Here is a 26,355-nt window from a genome sequence, read left to right on the forward strand (position 1 = left end):
TTGATCCCTCCTCTTCTTTGGATCTTCCTGGGGTCTGTAACACAAAGCTTAGCAATGATCACAGAACATGTTTCTACAATTAATTCCATTGACTATAATGTACGATCAATTGTAAAAATCAAGCATACGATCAATTGCTTACCTTTGTTTTACAGGACCCAGGTGGTGTTTCATAAAGCAGTTAGTAAGTTATGAACAACTTTATGCACAACTGGTGATCCCTTCTCATGGTAAATGATACACACAATATTTTCAATGGTATTGATGTAGTTCCTAGGAAAGGATCACCAGTTCTTTGTAAAGTCGCTTGTAACTTATGAACAGCTTTATGAAACACCTGCCTGGTATTGATGTAGTTCCTAGGAAAGGAGTCCAAATGGAATATACATGTTACAGTATGTATTCACAAATTCAGATTTCATGTGCAACAATATTTAATCTATGTATTCATTCTACTTGTAATATTATTGAATACTGAAGAAAAAGTGAACGAACAAAACATATTATATCAGGGAGGTCCCACATGTAGGAAAGGGGGGTCGGATAGACCAGGGACAGATCCAGGATTTTCCAAAGGGGGCGGGGCACATTTTTCCATGCACAATTTGACAAGCATTAATTAATTAAAAATATTTGCTGTGACTCTCAAAGGGGGGGGGAATCACACTTGTGTATGAACAACATATCTTTACTTAAAAAATACTGACGAGTACAGTCAAAAGGATGGGGGCACGGGGCCAGAAATACCCCCCCCCCCATCAGCCACTGGGGTGGACATTTCATAGTTAATGGAATCACAATACCTGTCTCCCAAATTTATCAATTTAATGAGTATGTGCACCAAACCTGTTGTGCTGTGTCCTTTTTTTTCATTATTTTTCCTTTAATTTGCATGAAAATATTCCAAACACAGTCAAACTTTAATCAAAAAGTTATTTAAAGATAACTCTGCAAAGGATGCACAATGACATTTTAGAATCAGAATATGTGCAAGAACAGAATATTGAATAACAAGAATAGAGGAGTATTCTTTAGACAGAAATATGGAGGAACTAAGGAGATAAAAATTTTATTCAGAAACTTACATGTATGCATTTTGGGGGGGTTGTTTTTCATAACTTTTTTTTTCAATTTAAACTTGTTATAAACTCTTGAGTCCACTCATGGTTGATGACAACTGCAGAAATACATTTCTTTGTTTGAATTCACTGAGGTGGTCTAGAATCTGTTGCTTCAAAGCTCAGTTTATGCAAATTTCATCCTTTTATTTTTATTACGCTTAATTCAGTGCATGTATTGAGAAAGCATGAGATTAACGAATGCACACTTTTGACACAGGATGCTTGATACTTGTCTCTTGTTACTAAATTTACTGTATTAATGAGCCCTCTGTTGAAGTATATTAATTAACAAAAATTCAAAAGAATGAGCTCATTAATGCTGCAAACTTAGTAACGAGTGTCAATTAATCACGCCATAATAAAAACGTGTATTCACTGAATTAAGCATAATCATTGCTAGAAATCTGCATAAACCATGGTTCGAACATCGGATTCAAAACCACCTTTGCAAATCTGGGCCACTGGGAAACCCTGATTCCTCTGTCTTCAATACAGCTCCCGGGGAATGCACCGTTTGGGGTGACCCTCACTACACCACCTTCGACAACGGTAGGCACGACTTCCAAGGAGATTGTGAGTACACCCTGGTTAGACCGTGCACCGATCGTACTGATTTGGTCGACTTTCACCTCTGGGGTGATAACAAGAAGATCCAACCTTCACAGTCGGTGTCGTACCTGAGGGAGATTGTGCTTGAGGTGAACGGCACCAGCATTGCAATCAAGCAGAACCGTGAGATCCTGGTAAACGGGGCCAGGAGGATGGCTCCCATTAGGATGAACAATGGCATCATGATACGTACTGAAAGTGCCTACTCGGTAAGAACTATGAACATGGTACTGAGAGTAACTCTTTTTTTTTTTGGAATTTACACTGGTAATGATGTACTCTGGTAATGAATGTAAATGACATGTATGAATTCAATCAGAGAAAAATCTTTCTGAGTGAACTACTTCCTCACTTTTTGCCCAATATGCATGATACTTCGTTGACACAAATGTCTCAGAGTGAAGAGGGGAAGACACTCTTAAGTTTAGTGTGTCAGACACTGTGTTCTTCACATGATGGACGGGGGGGGGATGAATCACCTTTGGCAATTTGATTCAGTTCTTTTCAATCCAATTTTATTCAATTCGGTGATGCCTGTGTAGTAAGAAATAAAGGTAATCTGGCTCTTTCAATTATACTAGAGTATATTTTGTACTCTATTTTAGTAATGATATACCACATTATTGCCAACATGGCAATAAACAGACTTTCTGATTAAATTATGTTTATTTAACCAGAATAATTTCTTTCATTGTAATTTACTATGGCTTTTTTGTTTAAAACAAACTCCACATAATATGATCCATGTGTTATCAGTAATATCTAATAAGAGAATTAACGTAAGAAAGAAAATGTTATGTGCAACAATAAGTTTAAATATTTAACCAAAACAGATGAGTTGATTTACAAGATGACATCATTTTTGTTGCCTTTGAACTCTAAGTGTTCATATTCAACATGAGGAAATATCTTTATAAAATATTATCAATATTTGATTTAGCACTGGATTAATCTGCAACAAATAAATAGGCTGTGTGGCTAAACAACACCTTTACAGTTTTTATACTGCAATAAAGATGTCATTATTAGAAGAAAATATTAAATGAACAGTTTTCATAATCCCCATAGAATGGGATATGAATGATATTATTCAAATTGTTACTATGATTTTTTTTTTTAGATCATTGAGACTGATTTTGGGTTGGAAGTGAGATATGACGGTGGAAGCACTGCCCATATTAAGATTTCATATGACTACTGGAACGCTACATGTGGCCTGTGTGGTACCTTTGACGATGACAGGACCAATGAATTCAGGTTACCAGATGGTAGTGTGGTGAGTAGTATATCCATTCATATACTCCAATAAGTAGCCTTAGGATTGTGATGCAGAATATTGGTTGTAGTGATCTTTTGTTGATTATGATAAAATTCAACATTAACATAGCACTTAGTATACATTATTACTATTTATAGCACTTAATATACATTATTACTTTCGGGTTGTGTGGTCCAGTGGTTAGAGCATTGGACTCATAATCGCAAGGTTGTGAGTTTGAATCCCCACTCTGCCATAGTCTCCACTTTGATAAAAATACCCGAGAGTAATATCTGTTGTCTATAACGCCAGCCACTATGACTGATTAACCTAGACGTAAAGTGTTTCCGAGGTAGTTGGTTATATACCAGCTTGGCGTTATTCAGCAACAAGCTGTCCTGCTGAATTCCTATGGGAGTTACCATTATGGTTATACTATCTTAAATAAAGATAACCACAGTGCTGCATAAAAAGAGAAGATAGTGTCTTGCATCGTGTTGCAAACTTGCTTTATATTTTCTATGGATGGTGTGTTAGGGAACAGCACCCAAAACTAGTACTAGTAAAGTTAATTTATAACAGACTTCGAAATTATAATTGATTTTAAAGCATTTTATTTTACTAATAAAGTACACCTTTTTTCTTACGATAAGGGTACTTTTTGAGAAGGTTCTTTAATATAATATTCACTGTAAATGTATGTTTGTCAGAGAAATCTTTCTTATTTGTTTTAATCCCGCACAGACAACATCTGAAAATGTATTTGGTAATAGTTGGGTGTTAGATGTCTATGAGTGTGACCCCGATTTAGAGAGACCAGTCGACAGGTGTAAGGAGGATTCTGCTATCAAAGATCTGGTGGAAGATATCTGCTATATCTTTATCAATCCAGAAGGTGAGCTGAGATGATTTGTTGCAATGCAGTTATTTTTTAAGTTGATAAGTATGTAATACTGTTACATGCTGATTCCAGTTATAGATTCAAACAAATAATGCACAGCTCAGGAAGGATCAGAACGACTTGTTTTTCATGGGAAATAGCTTTTTTTTAATAATTGATCAGTCCTGTATGATATAGTGAAATTTTATGGACACTAATAGAGGCATTTGCTTTTTTTATAAGTTTATATATTCTATATAGATATTGTGATATGTTTCATGGATGATATTGAAATTGCCTTAGTTCCACAATTTTTGTACATTACCAAAGTATATGTAGCAGCAGAAGTAAGTCAAGAGGAAGATGATGTAGGTCAATGTTTCACAATAAACAAAGCTAACGTCTTCTTTTCAGTGCTAAAGTTACCTGATACTGTATTCAGTTGCTCCATTCTTCAATAGTTATCAACAATTTATGAAATGTTACTGGCTAAATTTTAAAATGTCTGTCTTGTCCGGATGGAAGTCCTGTCTAGACATACATGTATAACAACTGGGTATACATGTGCACCATTCAAAATAGGTGTGATAAGAAATATGGCATGAATACTTTGTATTTCATCAGGACCCCTTGGTGACTGTCTTGACTTTGTGAAGGAGGATGATTACTACGATGCCTGTATCTTTGATCTCTGCTACACCGATCCTGGTAACGACATCATCTGCGGGGCCTTGCAGGAGTACGTTCAGCAATGCAGGGAAGCCAACGGCATCATCGGAAACTGGAGAGAGAGTGTGCTACAGTGTCGTAAGTCTGACATTTTTTGTTTTAATGATAAGTGTAGGTCAGACATATCCCCTAACTAAGCAGCCATCCTGCCCAGTCTCTTTCCTCGCCAATCCTCCTTTTTTACATAAATAGAAGATCAGGGGAATGTGGAATGGCCTCTGTGAAAGGTGCTGAGTTGAATTTCATCTAAAAGTCATGGCACAGACTTCTTTTACAGTGTCTCCTACCAGTGTAATAACTCCTTTTTTTGTCTCTATTCTATGAGAGTACTGTATGTGTGGTATGTGTACACATTAACAAGTAAAGTCCTTGGGGTACATTGTGCTATGCAAAGTAATTCGCATGGCATATCATTATGAGTAAATTTTCTGTCTTCATGCTACACAGCATTTGAGTGTCCCACCGGCAAGACCTACCAGCCCTGTGGAAGTGCCTGCCAGCCAAGCTGCACCTTACCCGAGGCAGACCTGAACTGCACCCTTCCCTGCCAAGAGACCTGTAGCTGTCCAGAGGGACAGCTAGACGATGGAGGGCGATGCGTGGAACCTGAGAATTGCGGATGCACCCTTCCTGATGGCAGTTACATATCGGTGAGTTGTTGCATCTTTCGGAGTGGAAGAATAAGTTATCTACATGTACCTAAATTAATAGAATTTATGCTTTGGTCAGAAAAAAAAGAGAAGGACCTAGTTTTGTGACATTTATCATTTAGAGTGAAATGGTGTGATTTGATTGGCTGAGAGAAAAAAATTCATACCGAGTTTGATAAAAAAGGAACCTGATGAACATCTTGAGAATAGTAATGCTGTCCAAGTGCACATATTATACAATGGGGGTAATCAGAGAGATTGTTTTTGAAAGATTGAACAAAAGGATAACAGTGGATGTTATGGAAGAATAATCTCCACATTAGGTTCCATTCAAGTCCATATTTCATATCTTTATAGAAAATATAATAAGAGTAATTATGATAATAGTGAGAATAATAATAATAGTATTTTAAAAAGTAAGGATAATAATAACAACATTTCTATAACACCTTTTCTAAGGTACAAAGTGCAATGCATGGAACCTGAGCATTGTGGATGCACCCTTCCAAACAATCTCAAAACCTATTTCTGTAACCTATGATTACCCTTAAATACTATATGCAGTTAGAGAACATGTTATTTTCTATCTCTTCATCTTATGTAATGTACATTGAAAATAAAAAAGCACTATTCATACGTATGTATGTGTTTACGGACTCATGACCTTTGTCCTTTGCAGGCTGGTATGATGTGGATCAGCGATGATTGCTCTGAGTCTTGTAGCTGTTCAGGAGGAGTGACGGAGTGTTTGCCGTATGGATGCAAGGAATATCAGGAATGTCGGATCAAAGGCAACATCCGAGACTGCTACTGCAGAGACAGATTCACCTACGATGGTGAACAGTGCATCAGAGGTCAGTTGTTTGAATATCGAAAAGATCCCAAACAAACCCAGTATTATCGTCAACTTTCTTGGGCATTGTGATGCCATCTGGGCACTAATTGGTTATAGTAGCAGGTGTTGTCATATTTTCCGAGGTCAATCCCAACACCAGCATCATTTCAAGTACGTTGTTGTCGCTGGTGTTGGTGTTGTCACAACACCACTCCCAGATTTCAACACCGTACTTGAATTGACACTGTTTTGAACACCCTAGACTGTGACCTTAAACATTCTATTGGAAGCAGACTAGCAATGAATAGCAAGACTTATGATTGATTTTGGAACCCCAAAATTAATTTCATGAGATAATTCCCATTACGTGAATCCTGTGTTTAAAAAATACCCCACCAGCTTATAACACAGGAACCCCATTGCCCTGCGTGTTATGTCAATGGGAGGTCAGGTGGGGAATCTGAAACCCCAATTTCAGATTTTGGGAGAGCTTCAATTCTCTCGTTTAAACTGGGGTGGGGTCGACTGCAGCTGCCGATAAGAGCTGAACAAACACCGCGCTGGAAACCGCAACATCTCTCTCTCTCTCCCTCTGCCTGGCCGTATGAAGGTCACTTCTCCTTGGGGGGGAAGGTGGATTATCTGGGAGAGTGTGTGGTTGTTTACTTAAGGATTACCATTCCTGCTGATATCGGGGATGGGGGGGGCAGTGAGAGAAGCTTGGAATTTGAAATTGGGGCGTCAGAGGAGATCTGTTTTTAAACACAAAATTTCGTAATGCGAAGCCCCCTTTGGCTTTCTTTTCCACCTGATGGCAAGTGTCTCTTTCCCCTTTGTAGAAAGAACTGTCCAATGAGTCATTTGGTTTAAACTTTAAAATGTTCATGGTTTTCGTACAAGAATAAGACCTTAGACTGACATAAATTGATACATATTTAGTTGTCAACATTCAGCAGCCTACACAAGCCTTATCAAATACTTTCTACCCAACCTTATAGAATATATGCATTACCTAATTATCTGAATGGAGTCTGAATGCAGTGTGCATTATTTGCAAAAAAAAGGTTGTGCTATGTCTTGCCCCCTCCTGTTGCCTCTCTTTTTCTCAGGAGGTAATCTTCCCTCTCTGTTTTCTGTCCCTGCTCTATTTCTTCTCCCATCTCTGTTCTCTCTCCTCTCTCTGTTCTTATTGCCTCTCTGCCACTTCTCTTTCTCTCTCTTCACACTGACACACTGTTTCACTTTCTTGTTGGGGGAAGCGTGGGTGAGAAAATGGCGCATTGTAGGAATTTTCATTGTTGATATTATGTTTGTATATTTTTTTGGAATGCTGCACTATTCCTGTATAATTGCCATTTATACTTCTGCATGTCTTTCACTCATGTATATTTTAGATGTTGTCATGAAATGTATATATCTGAATCTTAAAACAAATTTCTGTTGTAGACTTGAATGAATTGAATTATCATTCATTGGTCACCAGCGGGCCGTTTCACGAAGCTGTTCCTAAGTTAAGAGAGACTTTAAGAATGACTGGTGATCCTTTCTTGTGATAAATGATGTTCACCATTAAATGTTCATTTGTGATTATTTAGCGCGTAACAAAGATTCACCAGTCATTCTTAAAGTCACTCTTAGAAACATACGAACCGGTTTATGAAACACCCACCAAAATTACAATCTTGTGCCTCCTAATTTCCTCTTACAGAGGATGGAACTTGCACCATCTGGGGAGATCCCCATTACACCACCTTTGACAACGTGAAGTATGATTTCCAAGGGGATTGTGACTACACCTTAGTCAGGCCGTGCTCCATCCGACCCGGCATGGTGGATTTCCACATCTGGGGAGGCAACGAAAAGAACCGCCCATCCAGCACAGTGACCCTCATGAGACGTATCAGTCTGGAGGTCAATGGAACAGTCTATACGGTATCCAAGGACAATGGCATCTATCTGAACGGAGAGCTCAGGAACTCGCCCGTTATTGACCCCAATGGGGTAGTTATTAGATCAGGAGTCAAATATACTGTAAGTGAATGCCAGTGTAGTCACTATTCTGCTGTAACCCTCTTTGAATTTCTAAAGGGTAACATAATGATATTGGAAATGAGGGCTAACCTCTGGACTTCGGGAGCAAGATGTACCTAAATGAAAAGAAACAAACAATATAAAAATAGGTATCATTGATTGCTAGAGAAATCTGATGAATCGATATTGTACACTGGCAAGCATATATTTTTCTTATGGAAACACATCGTATGCAGTTACATAAAGATTATTCTTTTATTATTAAGTAAGTACATGTATGATTCCATGATTAACTGCTCTTACATGACAAATTGATGTATACCTAGAGGATCCCTGACACTACACTGTATGTCTCCAGGCACAAAAGTCAATATTAATGGCAGTTCCTTGATCGAAGTTGTTTGTACACTCCCTTTTATACCCTCACAGATTATTGAGACTTACTTTGGGGTGACCATTCGATATGATCGCAGTGACACCGCCCATATACAGATGCCCTTTGAATACTGGAATGCAACATGTGGTCTTTGTGGAACGTTTGATGATGACAAAGCCAATGACTTCAAGCTTCCTGATGGCAGTATAGTAAGTAATTTCATGTTCAATATTTGGGAATAAAGAGGATTCGATGTTGGAAATAGGAATCAATCCCTAGATCAGGGGAGCGTTTCCTGAAAGGACTTGTAAGACGTTTTATCCTACAAGTCCCATTTTTTCTGACAGTTACCATAATAACATTGCTTATCAGCCAATCAAAATCAAGGAAAGATGTCAGATCTGACAACATGTCGGACGAAAATGTTGATGAAAAGCTCCCCAGAATAAATCATTTGTGGATTATCTTGAATTCTTTGCATAACTTTGTATGATTAAAGAATGATTGTAGCGTTTTGTCTGACTGCTGGAAAGATTCACCTGATTGGTGTGTAAACATGAGGAATCATCTTTCTACAATAAGCCTCACAAGCAAAGATGGTTGTTGAAAAAAAATGACATGTTTACTCATTTTAGTCTGAGTTGTTTACAAAAATCATCTTGTGGTAGTTGTGGTAGAAAACTGGTGACATGTATAACGTTTATCATTTTCAGACCCCATACGTAAATGTCTTCGGAAATGGCTGGATACAGAATGCTGATGAATGTGACCCGACTATCACAGATCCTATTGATAATTGCGAGGATGATGAAGATCTTTATCAGGAAATCAGGGATATCTGCTACATTTTCATTGATCCAGATGGTAAGTTGTAAAATTTGTGAATGCATGTCAGCCGTTGCCTACTGGAACTTTGTGATTCATGAGCAAAGCCTACTGGAATGACAGTATACAAATAGCGAATAGGCATGAGTGCGATGGTGCAAGATTTTGCATGAGGTGAAAGAAAGATGCTCTATTCAATGAGGCGTTAACTGAGTTTAATAGAGCTTCTCTTTCTTTCACCAAATGCGAAATCTCACACCATTGCACAAATAAGAATATTCGCTATTTGTGTTGTACAATGCTTCGGAATTTAGCGAAAATATGAAAAAAACAAGAGTTTATCCCTGTAGTAATCTATGAAAAGGGAGCAAAAATACTGAAAGTGAAAAGCAAAATCCCAGAAGCGCACATGACCTACGGGGCAGCATTGCGTATTGCACCTTCATTTTTACTGAGCGCAATGAATTAAATTGTATTGTGACGTCACCTCCTAAAGCCGTGCAATGGTACATTTTGGTTGGTACGTCTTTTGTGCAACGGTACGAATGTTTGACATTCAGACTCCCATTTGCTCGGATACAAAAAGCTAAGTAGGCATTGTACAAAGTTCAATGGCCAACCAGTTCAAGCCTCTTTAAGTTTCTACAAATCCCGTAAACATGGCTGTTCCTATTTCAGCTAATTACTTATATGTACATGTCCTGAAACTTCTATGGTGTGAAGGAAAGACAGCAAAAAGTTTAAATGGATGTATTTGACAATTTTCATTTGACATTTATTTTAATCAGGTAATTATGTACCGCAAGCCTATCAATCAGCTGGGCAGTGATTGTGACTTTAAGACCAGAGAGTTTAAAACACCTACATCTAGGAGTTGCATACAGAAACCTCTCTGTTGACCGTCTTTATGAAATCCTTTTATGATCGATGATTTTCTCCATTGTTTTTTTTTTTCGCAGGTCCTCTAGGAAACTGTTTTGACTATGTTGATTCTAAGGATTACTACGAAGCCTGTCTCTATGATCTGTGCCACACTGATCCTGGTAGTGACGTCATCTGTCCTGCCATCCAGGAGTATGCCCAACAGTGCAGGGAAGCTAACGGCCTTGTCGGACTCTGGAGAGCTGCTCTTCCACGTTGTGGTGAGCATTGTGTTCCATGACAGGAGAATCTTACTGGGGGTTGTTCCACAAGGAGTTAATACACACGACGGCAACCTAAAAATAATAATAATATATAACATTTATGTAATAATCCTGCCGGGTACCCATCCACCTCACCTGGGTTGAGTGCAGCACAATGTGGATAAATTTCTTGCTGAAGGAAAACACGCCATGGCTGAGATTCGAACCCACGATCCTGTCATTGAGAGACGAGATTCGTAACCACTAGACCACAATACCCCAATAGCAGCCTCCACAATAGCAGGCATCAAATATTGATCCAAACAAAAAGAATTTATATGGAAGTTACAATTGATGAAACCATTTTCATTACGGACCCTTCCATGAGAAAAATAGTCAAGTGAGGCACCTATTTTTAAACAAAAGTCCTTGAAACTATTTGCCACATACTTTAACCATAATCTGTGTCGCTCCCAGTCTGCTTCTTCCATTTATATCCAGACAAAAGTATTTTGAATTGAAAAATACAGTTTGAATGGGCTTACCTTTTTTTTAAATTTACCCTTACCAAGGTCATATTCCATTTTGCTCTGATGAAATTTTGAATTCTGTCATTCATTAACAAGATATTACCCATTCCACCAAGAGACAGTGACTTCATATTTATTTCTTTGTCTTGAAGCTAAAGAAGTGATCATCAGGATGGAATTTTCAATCAGCTGTTCATGATATAATACATGACTTCTTGAAAGACTGAAGTATGGGTGGCCAAACAATTTTGTGAACAATTGTAAGAATCATTTCAATGAAATTGTACTCTGCATTTGTATTGCCATTCTTGATATTGAAAAAAAAAATGTACACACAAAATATATGTTTTGCTTTGAATTTGGATTCCAATATCTGTCATGTATCACTTTTGTCTTCAAAAATTCCTTACAAAATGTATAGCCTTACCAGAACTTATTTCCAATGTGCTCCAATGTTGTATTAAGAGATGTTATCAGCATGATAAAGACGTAGGAAAATATGTTTGATTTTGAAAAATGTAATTAGTTAGATAATCCATCCACAATAATTTTTTGCCTTTTAAGAATATATATATATATAAGTAAATTTCACATTGTCATGCCTTTTTTTTTCAAAGCATTTGAGTGCCCAATAGATAGGATCTATGAGCTTTGTGGGAGTGCCTGTCATCCAAGCTGCGCGGAACCGGATGCTAATATCAACTGCACTTTACCATGCCAAGAGACCTGTACCTGCCGTGATGGCAAGCTGGATGATCGTGGGCGATGCGTTGAGCCATCAGAGTGTGGATGCCTAGTCCCGGGTGGGATCTATATCTCGGTATGTTGGATTTGATTCATCTTATCTGGTTATGACACATTCCATTCTGTTTGCCCTAGTAATGACAATAATAACATTCCATTTTGTCTGGTGCTTTACATATTTGGACAAATCTGTAAGCAATTCATTGGTACATGTATGTCATTAAATAAATCATCGAACACTTGCCTGTATAAAATGCTGTGAGAAAGTTATTATGGGCTTCCAATGTTTTTTTATGATGTTATAGGAAGAATACCAAATAATAATAATAAAAAAGCATTTTATTCGTCAAAGTCTCTAGCAAATATATATTTTTTAATACTGTAAACGATTGATGTCCAACGATGCCCTCACATTTATAATGTGATGATGATAAATTGACTGAAACAGTTGTGCTGACAATTGTGTGTAGTCCCACACATTTATTTCCCTGTCCATTGCTAGTGTCTCTTTTAGATTGACAGATATCTTCATTTTGGTGATTTCGACAACATACAACGATAAAAAATTCCATGCATGATGTTGGTGCATTGCAGCAACTATTCTCTCTCTCTCTTTAAGCCTTTTTATCACAACAGACACCCACGTTCAGGACTGAAGTTTATTTTCAGAAATATTTAATTCTCCTGCATGATGTGTTCCATCTCCCATTAAAGGCTACTGATACCTGGACAAGCCGCGACTGCAGTGAGCGATGCACCTGCTTCAACGGACAGGCTCAGTGTGAGCCGTTTGGATGTACCGACAATCAAGAATGCGCACTGAGGAACGGTGTGCAGGATTGTTACTGCTTAGATGGGTTTCTTTCACTTGGAGACGTTTGTGTCAGGGGTAAGTATGCAAATCTGCCCTCCAAGTCTAAAAATTGTGAAATGCCTTGCATGATCAGTGTAGATTTCTCTGTACAAGTGGCTATGTTTATCACACTTGTATTCATATTTTCTGTTTTCATTATGGGGTGGGGGTTGGTTTGGTCTATTTGACCAGTTTTTATCTTTGAACTTTGAACCATAAATTGAGCTTAATTCTGAAATTATTTGTAGTTTCTTGCCAGCGTTGTAGAACACAGCTTTCAAAACTCTTACATAGTCCATGCTTCCATATTCTATGCATTTTAAGTGGGGAGGGGATTTGTTAATGACTTAGGTTACAATTGTTGCTGATAGATATTGTAATCCACCTCTTAAGTGAAATTATTCCCATTTCATTATGAAATCAGTCAGAACATACTTGTATTGAGTGCCTGTCTCCAACAATTTTACCAAGTATAAACTATTTCATTCCTCCGTTGGACATATGTCCAAGAGTGATGAGGAGAAACAAAAAAAGTGAGTTTTAATGAATTCTTAAGTGCATTATATTTTCATATTTGTTGAAAGATGAAACCAAGCATTCTATAAGTGTTGACCAAAATTTATGGTTAGATTAAAAATGAAATCTGGTTGAATTATTAGAATAATAATAAATATTCTGTATTGTTTTTTCTTTCTTTATCAGCCCCTGGCCACTGTCAGATCTGGGGCGATCCTCACTATGTTACCTTCGATAAGAAGAAATACAACTTCCAGGGTTCCTGCGACTACACTTTGGTCAGAGATTGCGGAAACTCCAGTGACTACCACCTGTGGTCCAACAATAAACGACGGCGCCCATCCAGCCGTGTTTCTTTCCTGACGGAAGTGATACTTGATCTGAGGGGTTCCCGATATGCTTTGATGGAGGGCTTCCATGTCAGAGTAAATGGCATAGATGTGTCTGACTACCTTCCATACATTGATGACCATGTCTTGATCTACATGGATGTGACATCAATGGTATGATAAAGACAATTTCTTTTTTTTGTCTGTACTTAAATGAGGGTCTGGTTGAGGTTTGTCTTGTAGAAGCATATGGAGAGGAATGCATTTTAGTTTTTTATTTCGAACGATGCAAGAAAGCTATCAATTTATACTTCTGCTTGTTGAGTATTTGAAGTTGTTTGTTCTACATGTTTTTTTCTTGAACATGAAAGAGTATACAGGATATGTTTTCTCTTGTCTCTTTTTTTTTAGAATCTGGTAACAGATTTCTTATGGGTGAGTTATGATGGACAAGACAGCGCTGATGTGTACCTCAGCTACTATGCAGGAAGAACGTGTGGCCTTTGCGGATCTTATGATAGTGACAAAAAGAATGATTTAATGCTTCCTTCAGAGGAGTTGGTAAGCATTTTTCACAGATTGCATTCTATTGATGTAGTTGTGACCAGTATTGATGAAAGCAAAGGAAACAAGAGGAAAAGATAAAGATAGTATTTAGTTTTCTTCTTTAAATCAATTCATGACTGTCAGATGTGCAAGAGGAAAATTCAGTTTATATGTAGTTTGATATCAAAGTGTTCCGATTGGTTGTGAAGGAAAGTGAACGTTCAAATGTCAAAGTCTTTTCAACACTTTGTATATATAGTGGCCATGATGGCGATAATAGTCTTTTAGAAATTGATATTGATTCTCATTTTGCATTTGTAGAAAGGAACATAATTAAACATCAATTAATCTCATGTTGGTTTCTTGCTCTTATCAGGCAAGATCAGCAACAGAGTTTGGAAACAGTTGGGTTGTTAATCCTGACCAGTGTGAAGATGTGGATCCAGGTCCAACTGACCCTTGTGAAAATGGAGTGACCAGTCGGGAGGATGCAATAGATCTTTGTTACTACCTTAAAGATCCTCTTGGTATGCCTCACAAATTTAGTATATATCAGTTGACATCATTATGTCTAAAACGAGAGGGCTACTAAAAAGTTTAGAGCAGCATAGAAAAGATGAAGATATGAAGACTCAATTTGATCCATGAAATCTTTTACATTTTTAAGATTCTACCCACCAAATTACTTGGTCATGGCAATATCTAGTCAGATTTTACAGGTTCCTATGTCATAGTGTCATAATGAAATATGTACAAACTTGGGTTGGCCTTCTGGTGACATGCGATGATTCCATTGTTTTGACTGCCCTTTGGTGTTGGGCTGATAGTGATGAATGAAAGTCTCATCCATAATCACAGATCATTCCAAGAAATTGGATGGGTTACCATCAAAGAGTGCCAAGTCTCAGCTGGGGTCATGCCTTTTAGCTGCAGAAACTTGATGACATCTTGAAGCTCATCATTGTCCAGTTTTCATAAGACACCTGATACAGAAATTTAGAAACCTGTAAAATAATACTAGATATTGCTATGGCTAAGAAATTTGGTGAGTAGGTTGAGGAAATGTGAAATATTTTATGGCCTAAAATTTAGTCTGCATTATTCCTTTCTATGTGAGGCTCAAGTTTTTCAGTCACCCCTCGTATATTATTTCAAGTATAGGTATAGACAGGAAGAAGAAATTTATAGTTGCAGATGTCTTGATGTATCACATATGTCCATACATTATATTAACAAACATTGGTGAGTGTGGGGTATTGAAACAAAAAATAAAACTCATCTTTGTACAGGAGCCTCAAATTAATTTCGATGTTAATCATTGATTGACCTTGTATTTGAAAGATCATGACTACAAATTTTCAAGTGATTTTTTTGGGACACTGCCATCACTTGACGTCGTGTTTTGTACTTCTATGTACTATTGCAGTAGTAGTTGAAAGGATTCATTGATTACAAGACCAGTCTAAAAACTCTTTGCCTGAGATGGACAGTAAGTGATAATCTGCCATGGGATAGAAGTTTGTATTGATAGCAAGAGACTTGATTATAATAATAATGAGGATCTATAGGGTGCACACACCATCCACAGATGCTCATGGTGGCTAGCCTTCTTGTACATAAATGATAACAACATCTACAAACTAACCTAACACTATGCTGTGCAAAAGTAGAAAAATTTCCAAACATTTTCGAATATAGCAAGAGCAATATAGCAAGAGATAGACTTAATTATAATAATAGTGAGGATCTATAGGGTGCACACACCATCCCTAGATGCTCATGATGGCTAGCCTGGTAACCTATTTTCTTGTACATAAACGATAACAAAATCTACAAACTAACCTAACACTATGCTGTGCAATAGTAGAAAAATTTCCAAACATTTTCGAATATAGCAAGAGCAATATAGCAAGAGATAGACTTAATTATAATAATAGTGAGGATCTATAGGGTGCACACACCATCCCTAGATGCTCATGATGGCTAGCCTGGTAACCTATTTTCTTGTACATAAACGATAACAAAATCTACAAACTAACCTAACACTATGCTGTGCAAAAGTAGAAAAATTTCCAAACATTTTCGAATATAGCAAGAGCAATATAGCAAGAGATAGACTTAATTATAATAATAGTGAGGATCTATAGGGTGCACACACCATCCCTAGATGCTCATGATGGCTAGCCTGGTAACCTATTTTCTTGTACATAAACGATAACAACATCTACAAACTAACCTAACACTATGCTGTGCAAAGGTAGCAAAATTTCCAAACATTTGCGAATATAGACAAACTGATAGCTTATCGATATCAATACCAATTTTATGTGTTTTTAGGACCCTTTGCTTCCTGCCATAGTTATGTAGATCCCGAAGACCACCATGGCTCATGTCTTTATGATGTATGTGAGATGGGTGAGGAAGCCCTGTGTACCAGTCTTGAACGATACGCCCAGGCATGCAAGAGCGCGGGAGGGAACCCTGGTACCTGGAGAGCACATGTGCCAGAATGCCGTAAGTAACACAGTGGAAGGTATTCTGATAATCCAACCTAGGTTGAACCTCAGACTAATTAAATACACACACCTATGGAATGCTGGACTTCATCTTCATTCTTCTATTCTCATGGCTGAAATAATGTAGCAAATTATTTACCAAAATGATCGTATATTTGCATTATCATATTCTCATTTCACGTAACAATAGCTCTTTTGACAAAGTTTTTCTCTAGGAAGTCACGTGAGGGAACTTTTTTTTACCCACAGCTGATTGCACACTGAAATGAAAGTCAATTGAAGCAACATACATCCTTTGTCCTATAGAATTATAGACTTATGAAGGAAGCATCTATTAATATTACATAATCCTGACATTATGATTTCATTGAGGTTTTCATAAACAGACCTGGGGGGTGTTTCACAAAGATTTAAGTATGATTTAGAGTCGCACTTAAATGCCTAGCTGCAAGCAATATAAAAGGCGGACTGCATTGGGCAGATCATGCCAAAAGAATGCACACTACTGGGTATTGATCAATGAGATTGAGCGTTAAATATCATGTACGCATCATCATTTAAGTGTTCCTCTGAGTCATACTTAAATCTTTGTAAAACACCTCCTTGGAATTATCATTATCAGTGACTAGTGATACAAGAACCTTGAAACAGTTGGCAGTATCACTCAGTAACAGAACATTCTGGCCCTTTTTTTTTTAATGAAGTAGTTTTGTTTATTACTCCACTAGAGATTGACAGTGACCTACATTACAATGGCTTTAGTTTAAAACCAAGACTAGACCCACGGGTAGTCAGAGTATTCATGATGCACTAGTAGGATATACTGTTAGAGGTTTTAACCTACATTTTTACCTCTTAGAGGTTTTAACCTACATTTTTCATCATCGAAAAATGTATTAATTTACTTTCATCAACTTGTAATTGAATTTGTCAGTCAATTCAAATGTTTGAGTAGGGGGTTAATACAAATAGAAAGAATGAGGGGCCATAGGTTATCCACCCTGAAAAATAGTTGTAGATATGTTTGTTGACAGTGAGACAAGAGTAGGGATCATGCAGTTTTCTTATTAGTCCTCATTCCTATTTACAAATGCTGTCTTTGTTAACTCTTTTTCAGCGCTAAACTGTCCTTCGAACACTGTGTATGATCCCTGCTTCAGTGGCTGTCCAGCAACATGTTCCTCTGCTTCCAGCTCATTGTCCTGCAATGCCACCTGCCAGGAGACATGCCGGTGTGAGGATGGACTGGTGCTTGATGGCGGGAAGTGCGTTGATCCATCGCAGTGTGGTTGCACTCTGGACAACGGTGTTTATATTCCGGTAAGCTTGACATCCAGTGCTGCAGTAGCTAACATGCAGTTTCCTTTTTCCATTTCAGTAGTATTAACTCTTTGGCCGCTTTGTTCGACTGGAGTCACATACAGGGGGCTGCCAACTTGGACTCAAGTCGCATTTCATTCACAAAACACACAGAGCGTATTGAGTCTATTGTTCATGCACACCTACACAGTAATGATGTGTGCATCGCATGGTACTGTGTTCACACAATGCTTTTCTTTACAATAAAGCAATCAAAAGTTATTGTGAGCTGAATTAGCATAGTCCATGCAAATCCCCTCTTAACCCTATCTATATAGGCCGGGGGGGGCACGAATTGCGCGATATTTTCGCCGTGCGAAATTTTTTGACCGCCCCGCTCACTGAGTTTTTACTTTCAAGTCTTGCACAACTTTTGAGATGAATTTTGCGTCAACCGGGTACGTGGTTCCGAAATTACGCAACATTATGTAAGTGCATGTCAGACCGAAAATTGCTCAAAAAAGTGATTTCGTGTACAAAGTCAATGCAAATTGTGTTTTCAACCAAACTTCATAAATGTATGATTATTTTTAGTTTTGCTAGTCTAAATTTATTCATGTTATGATTTTTATGATCACAGAAGAGTCCTCAACAAATTTCATTGAAAAAACAATGAAAAACAAAAGGTCAAAAAACAAAGAAATACATAAGAAATTGCAAAAAACAATATAAAACATAAGAAAATGATTTGATATCACAATTTTTTTCATGTATTCTTGCTAAGGACACCACAAACAGTTTCTATACCAAAAATTAGTACATTTGGAGCTTTATTTAGGGAGTTAGAGGAAAAAGTATGATTTTGCATACTAATTACGCATAAATTAGCATAATCACTTAATGGCGATTCGCATGAAATAAATTACTATAAAATCTTGTAGATTATGTCCCCCCCGGCCATAGGAACTCCCAAAATACCCCGGCCTAGATAGGGTTAAGATTGCACCTTGAAATTAATGTGGCACAGGAGTGATTCTGTCCGTGGCGGGCAAAGAGTTGAGACACCGTTTAGTGTAAGTTCTGGCTGTTCCATCGAGCAGTCGAGCAGCCACTGAAGTGTGTGCTGCTGTGTATCCTTTCCTTTCTTCTGAGTTGACCCTTGATTTTTGTTGCACTCATTTGACAGTCTGGGGGAGCATGGACCGACTCGGACTGCACACAACACTGCACCTGTGAAGCTGGGCGTTCCCAGTGTGATGCTTTTGAGTGCGGAGAGAACGAGGAATGTGATATCAAGAACGGAGTTCCAAGCTGTTACTGCAAAGACGGCTACACCTCCCTTGGAGATGCCTGCTTTAGAGGTGAGAATTCCATTTTGAGACATCGATAGCCTTTTCCTTTTATCCCCTTGAGATGATGAATGGAAATACTTTTTAGCGTTGGAGCGTTTTCATGGTTGGAAGCCGATGGGGATCCTGACTTATTTTTTGCGATTCTTCTTTATCCATAGCTCCTGGGTATTGTCAGATCTGGGGTGATCCTCATTATGTTACCTTCGATAAGAAGAAGTACAACTTCCAGGGTGCCTGCGACTACACTTTGGTCAGAGATTGCGGAAACTCCAGTGACTACCACCTGTGGTCCAACAATGAACGACGGCGCCCATCCGACCGTGTTTCTTTCCTGAGGGAAGTGATACTTGATCTGAGGGGTTCCCGATACTCTTTGATGAAGGGCTTCCACGTCAGAGTAAATGGCGTAGATGTGTCTGACTATCTTCCCTACATTGATGACCAGGCCTTGATCTACCGGGATGTGACATCAGTGGTATGAGGAAGACAATTTTTTTTTCTTCTTAGTCTGTATTTATTTAAATGAGGGTGTTGTTGAGGCATGGAATAGCGGGTTGTTGTGTTTTTTGTTGAAATAATGCCACTCTGAATGTATGCTTCTGGGTGTTGAATATTTGAAGGGGTTGTGTTGTAGTTGAATTTCTTGAACGTTGAAGCATGTGCAGGATAAGTATTTCCCTCTTTCTTTTCTTTTAGAATCTGGTAACGGATTTCTTGTGGGTGAGCTACGACGGACAAGACAGCGCCGATGTGTACCTGAGCTACTATGCAGGAAGAACCTGTGGCCTTTGTGGATCTTTTGATGGGGAGAAGAAGAATGATTTGCTGCTTCCTTCCGGGGATTTGGTAAGAGATACCTTTCATGTATCACTCTTTAGTCCGTCATGAATATCCTTTTGTTCTTGTGATGAATGGATGCGGCTTGCGGGGAAAGCGCCTTCCAGTCATTCCTGTTTCTCACGGAGAACATGATGAAGTATTTTGTACTGTGAAAGTTTTTCGGATGGTTTACATTGATTTGTTTTTTCAACAGGCAAGATCTGCCACTGAGTTTGGAAACAGTTGGGTGGTTAATCCTGACCAGTGCGAAGATGTGGATCCAGGTCCAACCGATCCTTGCGAGGAGGGAGAGAACGGACTGACAGCATCTAGTGATCTCTGCTATTACTTGAAGGATCCTACAGGTAAGTTTGAATGTCATGGGAACAACCTTTCAAACGTTGCTGTCCACTTCAACGTGTCTGGCGTTTGTGTTGGTGTCACGTTTGGTCGGGGAAATGCTCTGTGGAAATTGTCATGATGAATGGAAAGTTCATATAAAAGCATGCTTCCTCTAACAACATCTGACCTAATCTTGCTTCCTGTTCAGGACCATTTGAATCTTGTATTGAGATTTTGAGCCCTGACGACTACTACGACTCCTGCGTCTATGACGTTTGCTTAACCGGTGATGATGCTCTGTGTGCCAGTCTCGCCCAGTATGCCCGTGCCTGCAAGATGGAGGGAGGGAATCCTGGCAGATGGAGACTGGGTGTGGATGAATGCCGTAAGTCAATCCGTAGACAATATTTTGGGGGGTGTATCTCTTGATTGGTGATATGCTTGTTGGTAGAGATTAGAGATCGTGTTTGTGCGGTTTTGGTACAGACCGTCACCCTGTGCCTGTTTTCAAATGCTATCTTTGTTGTCTCGTTTGCAGAGCTGAACTGTCCTTCGAACACTGTGTACGATCCATGCTTCAGTGGCTGTCCAGCAACATGTTCCTCTGCTTCCAGCTCATTGTCCTGCAATGCCACCTGCCAGGAGACATGCCGGTGTGAGGATGGACTGGTGCTCGATGGCGGGAAGTGCGTTGATCCATCGCAGTGTGGTTGCACTCTGGACAACGGTGTTTATATTCCGGTAAGCTTGACATCCAGTGCTGCAGTAGCTAACATGCAGTTTCCTTTTTCCATTTCAGTAGTATTAACTCTTTGGCCGCTTTGTTCGACTGGAGTCACATACAGGGGGCTGCCAACTTGGACTCAAGTCGCATTTCATTCACAAAACACACAGAGCGTATTGAGTCTATTGTTCATGCACACCTACACAGTAATGATGTGTGCATCGCATGGTACTGTGTTCACACAATGCTTTTCTTTACAATAAAGCAATCAAAAGTTATTGTGTGCTGAATTAGCATAGTCCATGCAAATCCCCTCTTAAGATTGCACCTTGAAATTAATGTGGCACAGGAGTGATTCTGTCCGTGGCGGGCAAAGAGTTGAGACACCGTTTAGTGTAAGTTCTGGCTGTTCCATAGAGCAGTCGAGCAGCCACTGAAGTGTGTGCTCCTTTCCTTTCTTCTGAGTTGACCCTTGATTTTTGTTGCACTCATTTGACAGTCTGGGGGAGCATGGACCGACTCGGACTGCACACAACACTGCACCTGTGAAGCTGGGCGTTCCCAGTGTGATGCTTTTGAGTGCGGAGAGAACGAGGAATGTGATATCAAGAACGGAGTTCCAAGCTGTTACTGCAAAGACGGCTACACCTCCCTTGGAGATGCCTGCTTTAGAGGTGAGAATTCCATTTTGAGACATCGATAGCCTTTTCCTTTTATCCCCTTGAGATGATGAATGGAAATACTTTTTAGCGTTGGAGCGTTTTCATGGTTGGAAGCCGATGGGGATCCTGACTTATTTTTTGCGATTCTTCTTTATCCATAGCTCCTGGGTATTGTCAGATCTGGGGTGATCCTCATTATGTTACCTTCGATAAGAAGAAGTACAACTTCCAGGGTGCCTGCGACTACACTTTGGTCAGAGATTGCGGAAACTCCAGTGACTACCACCTGTGGTCCAACAATGAACGACGGCGCCCATCCGACCGTGTTTCTTTCCTGAGGGAAGTGATACTTGATCTGAGGGGTTCCCGATACTCTTTGATGAAGGGCTTCCACGTCAGAGTAAATGGCGTAGATGTGTCTGACTACCTTCCCTACATTGATGACCAGGCCTTGATCTACCGGGATGTGACATCAGTGGTATGAGGAAGACAATTTTTTTTTCTTCTTAGTCTGTATTTATTTAAATGAGGGTGTTGTTGAGGCATGGAATAGCGGGTTGTTGTGTTTTTTGTTGAAATAATGCCACTCTGAATGTATGCTTCTGGGTGTTGAATATTTGAAGGGGTTGTGTTGTAGTTGAATTTCTTGAACGTTGAAGCATGTGCAGGATAAGTATTTCCCTCTTTCTTTTCTTTTAGAATCTGGTAACGGATTTCTTGTGGGTGAGCTACGACGGACAAGACAGCGCCGATGTGTACCTGAGCTACTATGCAGGAAGAACCTGTGGCCTTTGTGGATCTTTTGATGGGGAGAAGAAGAATGATTTGCTGCTTCCTTCCGGGGATTTGGTAAGAGATACCTTTCATGTATCACTCTTTAGTCCGTCATGAATATCCTTTTGTTCTTGTGATGAATGGATGCGGCTTGCGGGGAAAGCGCCTTCCAGTCATTCCTGTTTCTCACGGAGAACATGATGAAGTATTTTGTACTGTGAAAGTTTTTCGGATGGTTTACATTGATTTGTTTTTTCAACAGGCAAGATCTGCCACTGAGTTTGGAAACAGTTGGGTGGTTAATCCTGACCAGTGCGAAGATGTGGATCCAGGTCCAACCGATCCTTGCGAGGAGGGAGAGAACGGACTGACAGCATCTAGTGATCTCTGCTATTACTTGAAGGATCCTACAGGTAAGTTTGAATGTCATGGGAACAACCTTTCAAACGTTGCTGTCCACTTCAACGTGTCTGGCGTTTGTGTTGGTGTCACGTTTGGTCGGGGAAATGCTCTGTGGAAATTGTCATGATGAATGGAAAGTTCATATAAAAGCATGCTTCCTCTAACAACATCTGACCTAATCTTGCTTCCTGTTCAGGACCATTTGAATCTTGTATTGAGATTTTGAGCCCTGACGACTACTACGACTCCTGCGTCTATGACGTTTGCTTAACCGGTGATGATGCTCTGTGTGCCAGTCTCGCCCAGTATGCCCGTGCCTGCAAGATGGAGGGAGGGAATCCTGGCAGATGGAGACTGGGTGTGGATGAATGCCGTAAGTCAATCCGTAGACAATATTTTGGGGGGTGTATCTCTTGATTGGTGATATGCTTGTTGGTAGAGATTAGAGATCGTGTTTGTGCGGTTTTGGTACAGACCGTCACCCTGTGCCTGTTTTCAAATGCTATCTTTGTTGTCTCGTTTGCAGAGCTGAACTGTCCTTCGAACACTGTGTACGATCCATGCTTCAGTGGCTGTCCAGCAACATGTTCCTCTGCTTCCAGCTCATTGTCCTGCAATGCCACCTGCCAGGAGACATGCCGGTGTGAGGATGGACTGGTGCTCGATGGCGGGAAGTGCGTTGATCCATCGCAGTGTGGTTGCACTCTGGACAACGGTGTTTATATTCCGGTAAGCTTGACATCCAGTGCTGCAGTAGCTAACATGCAGTTTCCTTTTTCCATTTCAGTAGTATTAACTCTTTGGCCGCTTTGTTCGACTGGAGTCACATACAGGGGGCTGCCAACTTGGACTCAAGTCGCATTTCATTCACAAAACACACAGAGCGTATTGAGTCTATTGTTCATGCACACCTACACAGTAATGATGTGTGCATCGCATGGTACTGTGTTCACACAATGCTTTTCTTTACAATAAAGCAATCAAAAGTTATTGTGTGCTGAATTAGCATAGTCCATGCAAATCCCCTCTTAAGATTGCACCTTGAAATTAATGTGGCACAGGAGTGATTCTGTCCGTGGCGGGCAAAGAGTTGAGACACCGTTTAGTGTAAGTTCTGGCTGTTCCATAGAGCAGTCGAGCAGCCACTGAAGTGTGTGCTCCTTTCCTTTCTTCTGAGTTGACCCTTGATTTTTGTTGCACTCATTTGACAGTCTGGGGGAGCATGGACCGACTCGGACTGCACACAACACTGCACCTGTGAAGCTGGGCGTTCCCAGTGTGATGCTTTTGAGTGCGGAGAGAACGAGGAATGTGATATCAAGAACGGAGTTCCAAGCTGTTACTGCAAAGACGGCTACACCTCCCTTGGAGATGCCTGCTTTAGAGGTGAGAATTCCATTTTGAGACATCGATAGCCTTTTCCTTTTATCCCCTTGAGATGATGAATGGAAATACTTTTTAGCGTTGGAGCGTTTTCATGGTTGGAAGCCGATGGGGATCCTGACTTATTTTTTGCGATTCTTCTTTATCCATAGCTCCTGGGTATTGTCAGATCTGGGGTGATCCTCATTATGTTACCTTCGATAAGAAGAAGTACAACTTCCAGGGTGCCTGCGACTACACTTTGGTCAGAGATTGCGGAAACTCCAGTGACTACCACCTGTGGTCCAACAATGAACGACGGCGCCCATCCGACCGTGTTTCTTTCCTGAGGGAAGTGATACTTGATCTGAGGGGTTCCCGATACTCTTTGATGAAGGGCTTCCACGTCAGAGTAAATGGCGTAGATGTGTCTGACTACCTTCCCTACATTGATGACCAGGCCTTGATCTACCGGGATGTGACATCAGTGGTATGAGGAAGACAATTTTTTTTTCTTCTTAGTCTGTATTTATTTAAATGAGGGTGTTGTTGAGGCATGGAATAGCGGGTTGTTGTGTTTTTTGTTGAAATAATGCCACTCTGAATGTATGCTTCTGGGTGTTGAATATTTGAAGGGGTTGTGTTGTAGTTGAATTTCTTGAACGTTGAAGCATGTGCAGGATAAGTATTTCCCTCTTTCTTTTCTTTTAGAATCTGGTAACGGATTTCTTGTGGGTGAGCTACGACGGACAAGACAGCGCCGATGTGTACCTGAGCTACTATGCAGGAAGAACCTGTGGCCTTTGTGGATCTTTTGATGGGGAGAAGAAGAATGATTTGCTGCTTCCTTCCGGGGATTTGGTAAGAGATACCTTTCACGTATCACTCTTTAGTCCGTCATGAATATCCTTTTGTTCTTGTGATGAATGGATGCGGCTTGCGGGGAAAGCGCCTTCCAGTCATTCCTGTTTCTCACGGAGAACATGATGAAGTATTTTGTACTGTGAAAGTTTTTCGGATGGTTTACATTGATTTGTTTTTTCAACAGGCAAGATCTGCCACTGAGTTTGGAAACAGTTGGGTGGTTAATCCTGACCAGTGCGAAGATGTGGATCCAGGTCCAACCGATCCTTGCGAGGAGGGAGAGAACGGACTGACAGCATCTAGTGATCTCTGCTATTACTTGAAGGATCCTACAGGTAAGTTTGAATGTCATGGGAACAACCTTTCAAACGTTGCTGTCCACTTCAACGTGTCTGGCGTTTGTGTTGGTGTCACGTTTGGTCGGGGAAATGCTCTGTGGAAATTGTCATGATGAATGGAAAGTTCATATAAAAGCATGCTTCCTCTAACAACATCTGACCTAATCTTGCTTCCTGTTCAGGACCATTTGAATCTTGTATTGAGATTTTGAGCCCTGACGACTACTACGACTCCTGCGTCTATGACGTTTGCTTAACCGGTGATGATGCTCTGTGTGCCAGTCTCGCCCAGTATGCCCGTGCCTGCAAGATGGAGGGAGGGAATCCTGGCAGATGGAGACTGGGTGTGGATGAATGCCGTAAGTCAATCCGTAGACAATATTTTGGGGGGTGTATCTCTTGATTGGTGATATGCTTGTTGGTAGAGATTAGAGATCGTGTTTGTGCGGTTTTGGTACAGACCGTCACCCTGTGCCTGTTTTCAAATGCTATCTTTGTTGTCTCGTTTGCAGAGCTGAACTGTCCTTCGAACACTGTGTACGATCCATGCTTCAGTGGCTGTCCAGCAACATGTTCCTCTGCTTCCAGCTCATTGTCCTGCAATGCCACCTGCCAGGAGACATGCCGGTGTGAGGATGGACTGGTGCTCGATGGCGGGAAGTGCGTTGATCCATCGCAGTGTGGTTGCACTCTGGACAACGGTGTTTATATTCCGGTAAGCTTGACATCCAGTGCTGCAGTAGCTAACATGCAGTTTCCTTTTTCCATTTCAGTAGTATTAACTCTTTGGCCGCTTTGTTCGACTGGAGTCACATACAGGGGGCTGCCAACTTGGACTCAAGTCGCATTTCATTCACAAAACACACAGAGCGTATTGAGTCTATTGTTCATGCACACCTACACAGTAATGATGTGTGCATCGCATGGTACTGTGTTCACACAATG

The 26,355-nt window shown here is 40.0% G+C and overlaps 1 protein-coding gene across 1 annotated transcript in view; it reads left to right on the top strand.

Moving 5' to 3' along the window:
- LOC121406899 overlaps positions 1 to 26,355 on the top strand; it is a 165,992-nt gene that overhangs the window by 2,617 nt on the left and 137,020 nt on the right. The window contains 35 exon segments of the mRNA XM_041597771.1: positions 1,617 to 1,939; positions 2,851 to 3,006; positions 3,733 to 3,883; positions 4,493 to 4,675; positions 5,045 to 5,247; positions 5,927 to 6,101; positions 7,791 to 8,113; positions 8,543 to 8,698; positions 9,203 to 9,353; positions 10,274 to 10,456; positions 11,586 to 11,788; positions 12,427 to 12,601; positions 13,268 to 13,584; positions 13,822 to 13,971; positions 14,333 to 14,483; positions 16,294 to 16,470; positions 17,590 to 17,792; positions 18,958 to 19,132; positions 19,282 to 19,598; positions 19,820 to 19,969; positions 20,157 to 20,307; positions 20,493 to 20,669; positions 20,823 to 21,025; positions 21,508 to 21,682; positions 21,832 to 22,148; positions 22,370 to 22,519; positions 22,707 to 22,857; positions 23,043 to 23,219; positions 23,373 to 23,575; positions 24,058 to 24,232; positions 24,382 to 24,698; positions 24,920 to 25,069; positions 25,257 to 25,407; positions 25,593 to 25,769; positions 25,923 to 26,125. Of these exon segments, the coding sequence (XP_041453705.1) occupies positions 1,617 to 1,939; positions 2,851 to 3,006; positions 3,733 to 3,883; positions 4,493 to 4,675; positions 5,045 to 5,247; positions 5,927 to 6,101; positions 7,791 to 8,113; positions 8,543 to 8,698; positions 9,203 to 9,353; positions 10,274 to 10,456; positions 11,586 to 11,788; positions 12,427 to 12,601; positions 13,268 to 13,584; positions 13,822 to 13,971; positions 14,333 to 14,483; positions 16,294 to 16,470; positions 17,590 to 17,792; positions 18,958 to 19,132; positions 19,282 to 19,598; positions 19,820 to 19,969; positions 20,157 to 20,307; positions 20,493 to 20,669; positions 20,823 to 21,025; positions 21,508 to 21,682; positions 21,832 to 22,148; positions 22,370 to 22,519; positions 22,707 to 22,857; positions 23,043 to 23,219; positions 23,373 to 23,575; positions 24,058 to 24,232; positions 24,382 to 24,698; positions 24,920 to 25,069; positions 25,257 to 25,407; positions 25,593 to 25,769; positions 25,923 to 26,125 (6,899 nt within the window).

Source organism: Lytechinus variegatus, chromosome 2 (genome assembly GCF_018143015.1).
Source record: "Lytechinus variegatus isolate NC3 chromosome 2, Lvar_3.0, whole genome shotgun sequence".
Taxonomy (NCBI): Eukaryota; Metazoa; Echinodermata; class Echinoidea; order Temnopleuroida; family Toxopneustidae; genus Lytechinus; species Lytechinus variegatus.